The 12,162-nt window shown below is 43.7% G+C and overlaps 1 protein-coding gene across 1 annotated transcript; it reads left to right on the forward strand.

Annotated features, from left to right (window-relative positions):
- Positions 1 to 2,488: 2,488 nt before the first annotated feature.
- PCARE (photoreceptor cilium actin regulator) lies at positions 2,489 to 10,473 on the forward strand. The gene is made up of 2 exons (XM_053972925.1): positions 2,489 to 6,213; positions 10,344 to 10,473. Exons 1-2 carry the CDS (start codon positions 2,489 to 2,491, stop codon positions 10,471 to 10,473), a joined length of 3,855 nt encoding a protein of 1,284 aa, XP_053828900.1.
- Positions 10,474 to 12,162: the final 1,689 nt, after the last annotated feature.

The raw sequence follows: 12,162 nt of genomic DNA on the forward strand, positions 1-12,162 counted from the left end.
TGACTGTTCAAAGGCAAAGGGAAGAAAAAGAACCTGCTGAATACTACCACCAGCACACAAAGAGTTAATTGTCAGAATTCCCAGTGTGAGCAATGGAGCTGCTGGAGCTGCTTCATGAAAAAAAGACACCAGATATTTCATAGCACAAATATTAAGGAGCTATATAGAGATGCCTCTCCAGTCACACTGGGAGCAGCAGAGGGACATCAAGGCTATTTTCTTGTCCTCCTGAGTTTTCCTAGGCTAACTCTGGAGGGCTACAGCACCCTGACCATTAGCATCACCAGGATGAAGCAGCTGCCTAAGTCTGCTCCACTTCCCCACTTTGAACACATTAGATACATGCCTGAAAGGGAATACAGAAAGTGTTGCGATGGTTTTGTAGAAAACACATTGTGGTGAGACACAGAAGCAGCCAGAGCCTGAGTTGAATGACAGGCCAGAAGAAGAGTCAGGACGTTATTGCCTGATGCTTCCCAGAGAAGCCTTGTGGGAAATGATTATGTCATCATGTACATTCAGTGCAATGTATGTGTTCCTGAAAAATTACTCTGGAAAAAGCACATAGAGTTTTAAAAATCTTCCTGGGAATCACTGTAGTGCCTTCTTGCCTGTAAAACAAGGTGATTTTGCTGCCTCTGCTGAAAAGATAAAAAGATTTGAACAATAGGGCTACAGAGAATAACAACTTCCCTCACAGATTGCAGTCCAGCCCCGAGGAATCAATCATGTGAGCAGTTACTTAAAGTCAGAATGTGTCATAGGCTGGGCAGCATGTAAAGATTTGTCAGAACTGGGCAAGATACACATGACCATGCAGGTGGAAATTGCTAGAGAGAAGCTGTAGACGTCTAGTCAGCGTTTGAGTTGGCCACTGTTGTCTGTAACCCCTGCAACACCAAGGAAGGGCCACCTTCAGTACAAAAGCTGTGTCTGGAAATTAAAAAGCAAATCCATTTTGACCAGTCTGAGTAGTGAAGAGGAAGGTTGGGAGTGGTTGCTTCCACATGCCCCCCTTCACAAATATATATTTGGAAAAGTAAAAAAAAGTATATTCTGCCTCATCCATTTCCTACTTTGGCTTCCCTAGTTTCTCTTTCAGAGTAGTATTATACCATCCTGACCTTAGAAGTGATTCAAACAACAGGTTTTTATTTCCCTTCCCTTCCCTTCCCTTCCCTTCCCTTCCCTTCCCTTCCCTTCCCTTCCCTTCCCTTCCCTTCCCTTCCCTTCCCTTCCCTTCCCTTCCCTTCCCTTCCCTTCCCTTCCCTTCCCTTCCCTTCCCTTCCCTCCCCTTCCCTTCCCTTCCCTTTTTCAGATATGGGTCTATATTTTTTTAATTTCTTAGGTTTTTTTCTTTCTTAGAGTTTTAGCTCATAAAGCCTTGCATTTAAGAGACCTAAGCCCTGGCAAATGAAAAAGAAATAAAAGTAAGCAAGTCACTTTTGTGAGTTCAGATTTTATCCCAAGACACTCAGACCAAGGAAGAAAAAGAATTTTCATTCAATTTTTAATTTTAATTTGAAAATAAACAGTTTGGATCCACTAGGTTCAGATGCTGTCTTAACAAGATATGCAAAACTTATTTTACTGAATTACTTAATTCAAATACTGTTGTTGTACAGTTAGGATTTTCAGAATGGGAAACTATCTAGAGGGAAAAAAATAATTTTCAAGAATGATATCTGAGAGGAAGGAAAAAACTGCAAAATCTTGTTTGGGAGTCTTAGGAGGAAAAAGCAAACAGCTTGTCACTTGCAAGTAGGGGAAAATTTTGAAGACTCTCAATGCAGAAGTCTTAACAGGCATTTCTGACCCATTTGATTTCCTGTCTTTACTCTCCAACAGGTACATCCGTGGTCAAGGTCACCCTTCTCTTAGTTAAGGAGCATCTAATAATGCTTACATGCCATGTTCAAATAGTTTCCCTTCAAAAAGGCTTCAAAACACAGCCTCTTCCTTTGGATCTCTGCATTCAATTGTATGTTATGGTTTTGCAGCAAGCGAAAAAAGCTGGGACAGGTACCAAGTCCTTCTGCCCCCCCTCCGCCCACCCAAAAAAAAATCTGCCTTTATAAATACAACACTGGTGCTGACTGGCTAGAGCCTGCTTACCCTAATGAGCTTAAAATCTTATTTGCAGAGGACATCTGTCAGGGCAGAAGTGAGGTACGCAAGTGCTCATAATCCATTAGCTCTAAATCCAGCCAAGCTCTCACTTGCAACTCCTTTTTTGAATCAAAGAAGAAAACCCAAGTGGGAACGTACAATGGAACAAGGCACAATTTCAAGAGCAGACCCTATGCAATAAGCACATGGGAGTTTAAGGCGAACAACAAAGGAAACTGACAACGAAACTGGGACCATGATGGAAAACTCCTGAGACACAGGCCAGTCTGCAGCTCAGGATGACACAGTGAGTTTGATTTTTATGTGTGTTTTCCCTAGTTCTTCCGGATTTTTGATCAAAAATAAAGACTAAGAAAATATGGGCTGCACACCTTCTCGCAGTGAGACTGACAGTACTGCTGGAAGAAATGGTCTTAAGGCTTTGAATAAACCCAAAAGTGTTTTGCCTATTGATTCACGAGATAAAGGAATCCCTCTGCTGGTTAAAGGTTCATCTTGCTACAATATTGATGAATATGGGATTCAGAGGAAGGACTACCTGGAAGAAGAGGAGGAGGATAGACTGTCAGAGCTGGACAAAAATGATAATGTGCAGTTATCTTCCAAAACTCATTCAGATTCCCAGATTTCCAGGGAAGACAAGAAAATTGAGAGGACAGCCACAGATGCTGAAGTTGTTATGTCTGAACTGATTGAGTCTCAAAAGCACATCACTGAGTCCATAGAGATCAGAAAGCAAACCTCCTGTGAATCAGAAGCATCAGCTTTTGTCTGGGATGACAAGAATGAAAACACCCCAAAGCAAATCCCAAAGAAAGGAAAGAAGAAAAAAACCCATAAGCTAGCAAAGCAAGGTCAACCCAACAAAAGTAAAGAAAAGTCCATTCTGGCGCCGTGTGAGACAGAGAAGAAGGTAGACTTCCCAGAAGTGCTCGTCAAGGCTCACCAGAGTGCGTATGCCTACTTACACCCCAACCTCTCCAAGTATGAAACTATTCTGCACATGGCCAGCCAGGCCACCCAAACTCAGCTCTTCCTGCAGCAGATGATCAGCTTCCTTGTACTTCGCTTTGATGAAATCAACCAGCTCTTGGAAGAAATTGCCAATGATGGGGAAAATCTTCTCAAAGATGTAGGTGGGAATCTAGCATGGCCAGCAGAAAAGGACGATTTGAAGGAGCATCCTGATCTTCTGCAGCAGCTACTGCAGTACACGGTGAACAAAATGCAGTTGGTGAGTGGGATGCTGGCCTCCCTCACGTCCAATGCCCTGCAGGAGACATGCAGCTACCTGCAGTCTGCTGCAAGCAACTTGGAAGGCAAACTGAAAGCAAAGCAAAGCTTTGATGAGCACCTGCTCCGGATGGTAAAGCTGCTCGAAGCCTCAACCATGGGACCCTCTCAGTCCCACGGTGATGACAGGACTCTCTGTTCTGAAGACAGTGGCATTGGTGTGGACAACGAATCCCTCAAAGAGTTCAGTGCTCTCAGCCAGCATGGAGCACAGCCAGGTGACTCCTGTGCACACGGACATCCATCCCGAAAGCACGTCGGAACCGCGGAGCGTGTGAGCATGGGCACGGCTGCATCCCGTGGCTGTGCTCATGGAAGGCATTTTAAAGACATATTTCATTCATCTGTACAAAGTAGGGAAGCAACTTCTTGTCAGGGTGGAGTAGCAGAAGGCACTTCTATTATGTCCCAATATGCAAGCTTGAGCAAAAGCCGTTCCTACAATTCCTTGCAGTCTGATTCTACTCAGGAAGGTAAACATTTCAAAATCTGTGAATCAACAGATTTTCCTTCGGATGAGGATGAGGATGATGACGATGATGAAGAAGAGAGCATGCTAGGGGAGGATGATGACAGCACAAGTTTATCAGAAATGGGGAAGGATGCTCTGCCGAGGTCCCTGTCTTCACCTGCACTCACTGATAACATTCAAAGGCAGTCCATCAAAAGGACAGAGAATGCAGATACAGAAGAAATTATTTTGAAGATGAAAGATGCCATCAGTGAAAAAATCAAGTTTGTCCCAGCTAAATCCAGGCGTAAAGAATGGATAGAGGATGAGAGTGGAAGAGCAGTCCTAGCAAAGAGGCCCAGTACAGCAACAGGCAGACAGAGAAGGTTTGGGAAACAACGACGGTCCAGGTCAGAGGAGTCCCTCAGAAGCCAGGCAGAGGACCCGACTCTGCTAGAGCTTCAGAGGACTCAAAAAGAGCTCAGCAAACGGCTGGAAATGTTGTATGGAAAGGATATGGCTAACAACCTGGAGCTTTGGAAATCAAGAACAGCACCTTATTTGCAGGATGATCAAATTACATCTAGGTCCTCCCGCAAGCTGAAGGCAGGCCTCTCAAAAAATTTCAGCATCCTGCCTAACCAGGATAAAGTCCCTTTGTTCACATCTCATCAAAATCCTGTCCTTCTGCTGAATGAAAAGAGAGTCAGGAAGCCTGAAAGAGCTACTGTGCCTACCCAGGAGACATCAGGAGGCAAAGAAAATGAGCCTTCTGCAGCACAAATGTTGAGTGGCAACAGCTGTGCCCCCCGGCAGTCTGTCAAAAAGCTGATTGAAACCTTCAGTCCTACTGATGATCTTGCAAAAGCCAAACCTCTAAGATCCTTAGGACCAATAAAGTGCATCAGAAAATTTGGACTTCCAGTCATCCCACCCACCACTCCCTTTCAGAGGGGCCTGGCACCTTTAAATCTTAAGCATCGTATTTCACCAGTAGAAGACACAAACACCAATGATGTTTCTTCTAGCTTTCCAAATGCCTTCCTTCCTGCACCACCTGCAGAATTAAGCAAGAAGAACACAAAGGAAGAGACTGATGAAGACACTGAGAACCTGCCACCACCACCACCTGAAATGTTAATGGACGCTTCTTCTGAAAATTTATCCGAGCCTGAAGAAACTGCAAGAATAGAAGGAAACTCTTCAGAAGATGCCAAAAAGACCACCAAACCAGAATTGCATGCTGCTAAGAGATCACAAGTTTCCCCCAAAATGAAAGCCTCCCTTCAGTCCATCGACTTATTGCCAAGCAAAAATATCAGTGGCCCCAGTGCGGTGACTAATAAAGGTCTAAGAAATACCCCCAGGTCAGGGGATGAGAAACTGCACAGGTACTCTCTGGAGCTGAACCCTACCAACGTGCGCATCCCCAGCCAGGAGGAGATACTGGAAACCCAGAGGAAAGAGGCTGCAGATTTATACAAGCAAACCCATAAAATTATTCCTCTTCAGAATCCCAGTGGGGTTTCAAACCCACCCAGCAACAGCTCAGAGAGCAAGGGGCCCAACCCACCTGTGCCTTCAGTGCTGCACCAGAAGCACGGCTTTCCCGATCCACTCTGGAGCAACGAGAAGGGCTCACTGTTCACCAGGAGGGTCTCCCCAACGAGAACTGCTCCTTCTTCACCAACTGAGAAACGGCTTTTCAGCCCCCCACCGCATCACAGACATTCTCTGCAGGCTTTCAGCAATATGCAACCGAGCTCACCCACCATGCAGAGGAAACCCAGTCCGCCCTCCAGCCCCAGGGTGCCCAGCCCACCTTTGCAGAAGAAGCTGCCTTCTCCACCACCACAGCGAAAACCCCTCAGCCCTCCTGTGGGGCACAAGCAAAGCTCACCAACAGCACAGCGGCTGGCAGGCTCCCCCACTCCATTCCCCACCACCCCCTCCCCACCAGCCTCCCCATCTCGCTCCTACAAGGGGCCAAGAGCTGGGCTGGATGCTGGGGACGAGCACCAGCTCTCCTCCTCCAAGAGGGGCAGCAATATCCGTTCCATATTTTGCCCGGCCACCTCTTCCTTATTTGAAGCCAGACCTCCAGTGGTACCCAGCAAGTGCACTGCCGAGGTGACCAGACAGCCTGAAGCTGCAGCACATTCCCAGAAGAGCAGTCTGCTGTTCCGGCAGCCCGGTGACCGGACCAGGAGGCTGTCCCTGAGCACCAGCAATCCTCAGCCCTTCATAAGGAGAAGTTTCTCTGACCGCCGCTCAGGGGTCCAGCCTCATCTGCCAGCTCCTCTAACAGCTGGCAGTGAACCTGCACTTAACCAAGCAAGGTAAGGAACTTCATGCCAGAAAAGCAGACCTATAGCACCGTGTTTGCTTTCTGAACTTCTGATAGGAATTTAAAGTTGTTAAGAGGTTTCTCGGAAAGGTGTCCTGTTCACGTGCAGGAAAGATGGCTGGGCAAAGATAGCACTGTATGATCATTGTCAGTCCCCTCCAATTGAAATAATCTGTTCTATTTTCTTGCCTCAGATTTCAGTAGACTACCAGTCTGATTGAAGGAAAGAGTTAACTTTCCATGGCTTCCTCAAGCTTTATCCTTACACATAAGCTGTGACAGGCGCCCCAGGGAAAATTCAGTGTTGGTTTCATGGCACAGAACTCCCCTCATTTGAGTGGGGGCTAAGGGCATCCACATTCAATTCTTAACAAGCTCTGAAGTAGCCCTCAGGTTATAAACATAAATATTCATGAGACAATAGGCTTGAGCCAAGAGGAGGGGTGTTGTTCTATCATCAGCTTCTAATCCAGTATAAACTGTTCATCTGAAAGCTGTGGGAGAATGTTTTAACTGGCAAGAATGAGAGACAGATAATATATAGGCAAGGATCTGTGTGGACAAAATTATAGGCTGGAATTTTGAGCTTCTTGTGCACACTTTCATACCTAGGTGCTGATGTCAAGTCTGCTGGGTCCACAGCTCAAGCCCAGTTTTCAAAAGCATCCCATGGCTACTGGAGATTCATTGCTCTGAAAAAGAAATCAAAACATCAACACATCCCAGTTCCATGTTTGCAAAAAGTGGTGGCCTCTTATTAAAAAAATGGGCTCAGCTTTAAATTTTGTCTATTACCTAAGAAAAAAAATATCATAAAGCCAGACAGTAAATAGAAGTGGGTATTTGGGAATACTCAAAGATGTGTAACAGCCTGCAAGTACAGTGTTGATATTCCAGTTTCTTAGCATCTTAGGATGTGTAAGTCAATTAAGCTTTAAGCTTCTCTGGTAACCTTTCCACACATGAGCAGTATTTTTGCTCTTGCCCCAGAAGAGCTGCAGTCACATGACTCATTCCCTTGAGGAGGGATAGGGATTGCAAGATCAACCCCAACAGGATGAAATTGCACTTGTAGGTGCACAAGCACTCAGGGCTCTGTGAGCACAGGGACAGTCATGGGCATTGAAGACAGATTTCTAGGCATTCCCATCCCAAAGACAGAATAAGAACTGAGTATCCCATGCTGGCAGTAGAGGAATGTGTTGAACTAAGCATGTAAAAAACACTGGGAAATGTAAACCATTTTGCATTCCCAGTTCTAATATTACATTGTAGTCTGACAGAATATTTCCTAAAATTCCTGTGCAGTGTTGCTGGGTTTTCTGTTGTTTCTATGTACTGTGTGAAGTCAGCTTTGTCTACTCTGGTGCCTGCCAGCAGAAATAGATGTTTTCAAAAGAATTTTTATCTAAAACCTTGCAAGACAAAAGCCTAGGCAGTTTTATGGATGCATTTTATTCATTTATTATAAATTGCTAGCTAATTTATACTTCAATGGGGTGTATTATCTTTCTATCGTAGTCTGTCAGAGTATAGTGAGTAATATAAAAAAACTCACTGTAAATAAAATCCATCCCTTTCATGAAAAAAGTCATGTATCCTAATGCTATGATCTACAAGTATCTTGGAAGAACAAAATACATCCTACGTCAAATTCAGCTTATCATTTATCCCAATGAACACCAACAGTAGCACTAGTCAATTATGCCAAATTTATATCAACATAAGCAAAGGGAAATTTAGACCATTAATTACCACACACACTGATTTAAGATGCAATGCACAACTGTATGTTTTCTTATACCCAAAATAAGTTGCCTGGAGTAAATTTTATGGACCTTGCATTGAATGGCCTAAAATGAATATCACAGCCAATGGGCTGATGGGCAGAGAAGGACCATTTTATGAATGAACATGGGGAAAAAGCTCTGAGAGCTCTTCACATCACTCAGGTCCTCTCCTCCTGCTCAGGACTGGGGTGGTTGCCACAGCTGTGAGCACCACATCACCCTGTGCAGATGCTGAGCCCTTCTCTTTTAGCAGGTGTTTTCATAGACAAAGCACCACACTTTGATCCATCCTTCTTCTCCAAGTCTACTAAACAGCCAAGACTTTCTTTGCTTTGTAATTCATCCAGAGGAAAATCTCAAAATTTCCTCATTGTAGCAATGTTTGCATCTGGTCTCAAATTCACAAGCCATTACCACACAGCTGTCAGTCTCCTTTCCTTCATTCCTCCCCTTGCTTTACCTCTGCTTTCCAAATATAGCAATGCCTTTTTTGGTCTGTGTGGTGTTTTCCTGTGTTATTTTTCTGTGTTATTAGCAGCTTCATTAGTAGAAGAGAGGACACAGAGTCAACCCTGAGATACTATCAATCTTTCATAGGAGAAACATTCTGAAGACCAGTGAGTTATCCAGTTTCTCCCAGGCTCACAAACTCAGGGATATAATATATATATATATATATATATATATATATATATATATATATATATATATATTCCCATACCAAATTAAAACATCCGTTTGCTAAGAAGTAGGTTGCCAAAGATAATCTGGCAGAGCTTGTGCAAGCAAAAAGAGGCAGCTGAGTTGCCTCTCCCACACACCCCCTTTTAACAGAAACACACAAAAAAAAGAGGCAGTGTCCATCTTATTTTGCAAGCTTGCATTGATGGGCATTAAATGTCAGCGTCGTGCATGGATTTGTGTATCTCCTGCACACTCATTGCTCTCCTAGAAGGCAAAACCCACTCTTTTACAAGCATGTCTTCTGCCCATCCCATGTTATATAAGGAATATCAGGACTTAAAACATTAGTAGCCCTATCTAGGGCTCGAGCTGGAGCTTTTCTTTTAATCTTAGATCTTACCTGACAAGAACTTCAGTTCTCAAGTCAGTTCAGCTGGTTCCTATTTAACCAGCCTGTGGTTGGATAGACTGAGGTAACTTGGCAAGTTTCTAAGCTTGGTCATTTGACAGCAATCGGAAATTATTGGCATCTCATCTCACAACACGTACAATTGCTCTGCTCATAGATTCTGTTAATCTGTAACACGGTTTCTGTGTGTGCACCTTAACAAAATAGTATTTCATTGAGACTGCTCCTCTCCTAAGTGGTAGAGCAGAGAGAGAAAATGCTGTTGTCTTTAACATATTGTTCAATGAGAACTTGAGAATGGACTGGGTTGACTGAATCAGGCTCAAAGCAAGTAGCCCAAATGAGCCCTTCTGCAACTGGGGGACATTTGCATCTGGATTAGCTTCATGACTGGGCATGTATCACAAATCTCTTCATTTAGCAGTTCAAATCATTAAAGTCCTAGCAGTTAAGAGTAGGAACATAACAGCTTGTCTGTAGTTGAAAGCTCATTCAGTTTAGCAGTTTATACACTTACAATACAGTCATGATTCCCAGATAGCTCTGAAATATTTCCCCATGTCGAGCTTAAACCACATTAATGAGCTGCAGCAACACAGGGCACACGTCACACACTGCAGCAAGAAGGCACAGGGCGTGAGATACCCATGACTAGATCCACTGCTATGATCATTCTTGATACATAAAGTCCCTGCACCCCTAGGGAGTGCCAGAGCAACCTCAAGAACATCATTTGAGCACTTTCTGTGTCTCAGTGCTCCTGTCACCAGAGTGAGAGAAGCAGATGTATAATAGCAGAATTGCCCTCCCACAGTCATGCTGGCTTGCTCAGAAATCACTGTAACCAGGCTAGGCAGATGCACATCAGAGGTAAGACCTTTCCTTTCCTTCAGCAGTCTGAAACAAGACTTTTCACTCAAATCTGCCCCTGTCTGCAGGGAAACCCAGTATCACACTGATCCCCTGTTAAGCATACAAAATGTTTTCTTCCCAAGAGAGGTCTGGGAGGGAAGAGTACAGTGCCTTTGGCATGACAAGAGTAAAATCTGGATGGTGCACACAAAGAGGGCATGTTCAGGAGGAGACAAGGGAGTGACAGAGTGTGGGGAGTGACAGGGTGTGGGGAATGACTGACACAGTGTCATGCAGTCTTTGTGCTTTGTGGGTTAACGTGGTCTAATCAGTGCTGCTTTACAAAGTCACGATTCATTAGCCTCTTAAGCACCTTTCCTTCTGCAGCTTGGAGAAGAATCCTAGAAAAGCAGGTGACTCTTGGAACAGCTCTGGCATTCCTGAAAGCAAAGAGTCCAACAGATCTGCTTCCCATCCCGAGCTCTACGTCGTGGGCCAGGGGCTGCAAAGGGACTGACAGCAGGAGCACCCCCCAGAGGCAGAGGCATGAGCAAGGCCAGAGACCCCAGAGGGAGGAAACAGCCTTACCCAAGCCTCCACAACACGACTTCATCTTCTCTTGCAAGGAAACTGTATGATGGTATTGCATCAAAAACTCCAAACTGGGCTCAACAATCTAAGGAAATACCAGCCAGCTGCTTCTCCTTTCCATGGTTTTGCTCAGAGATCCACATGGAGCTAAAGAAACGCTTTGTAGCTGGGTGAGTCTAAGGCAAATTTGGTTGATGAAGACAGGACCTATAGCCAAGTCCTTTTTTTCCCAGTTTAGACAAAAGATTTTTAAAAGCTAAAACAAATTATCAGTATTCAGCATGTTATTTATTGAGTAGGTATCACAGTCTTTGTAAAAAGGGCTGTTGTGGCTTTTCCAGGAGGGAGGTAAAACACTGAACCAATTGAGTGTTACTGTAATTAAACATCCATGGCTTCAGCAAAGCCACATTTTTACCCTAGGTGTTTATCAACACACAGGGAGAGAATAATGTCATATATAAGTTAAAACAAAGCAATCCCTTTTGAAGGAAAAAAATTAGGGATCTTACTCCCTCAAAAAAGCCTTTGATCTTCTAAATCACCTTTGATTACCAGATAATCTTATCACCTCTAGTTTCCAGGGTACAAGACTTAATCCTGATTAGAGTAGTTTTGCAATCACCCAATCAAACAACATTATAAATCACAAGGCATCTAAGGACAAATTTGGAGGTTTGGGTTTGTTTTTATTTTTCTTTTTGTAAAAGAAAAAAATGCCACCATAGAGAATCCTGTTCTCCCTGAAAAAGTTTTATGGTTTTTTTTCTGATTTATGCAGTTTGAGGGTATTTATTTTGATTTCAATGGATAGTCTAGACAGAGTCTTGTTAATAAAGATGCAAGCTATTTACAGTCAATTGATCCTTAGATTTTACAGCATTCACTGGAATACAGTCTCAAAAATTACTGGATCTTCCTCACCTAACTAATATGTCATCATGGTTAAGATGCAGCTTTTAATTAATGTAGTTTCATTTGATATTTCATCTACAACTTTAGTACAGAATAAGATCCATTTAAAAAAAAAATTATCATACTTTGTTAGGAAGAGTTTAACTCTTTTCCAACAGTTTTCAAGATGGTATCTGGGAACTTCACCTTCAACACAGCATTTTTACCCTTCATGATGGGGGAAGGGAGCTTCACCTTCTCCAATACAAGGGTTACTCTCCAGATACTGAACTCCTCCTGAGTTTTAGTCCCATGCCTTAACCGCAAATATCTTTCACCAAGTACAGTGCCATTTTGCACCACAGACACAAGGAAACCTTAATTACTATGTTTAAAGTGGGAGTTTGAATACAGAGAAGCAATTCACAGTGAACAAGTGCTTTGGATGGTCAGGGGTTTGTGAGCTTAAAGAGGCCAAGCAGCCATAGCCATACAGATGTCAGCCAATCCACTGTGTAATCATACAGGCAGATGCACCATGCACTTCAAGGTAGAAAATCACCAGGGAGATACCGCAAAGCTTGCCAGCAGTATAAACTCTGCAAGTTTGTCCTCCCCCTCATCAGAAGTGCAGCTCTCTCCCTCCTGGGTAAGAATACAAATGCATTTTTGCATGTATTTTGGGTTGGTTTTTTCCCCTGGGAGAAACCCCCCAGAAGAG

The sequence above is a fragment of the Vidua macroura genome, chromosome 3 (genome assembly GCF_024509145.1).
Source record: "Vidua macroura isolate BioBank_ID:100142 chromosome 3, ASM2450914v1, whole genome shotgun sequence".
NCBI classification, from domain to species: Eukaryota; Metazoa; Chordata; class Aves; order Passeriformes; family Viduidae; genus Vidua; species Vidua macroura.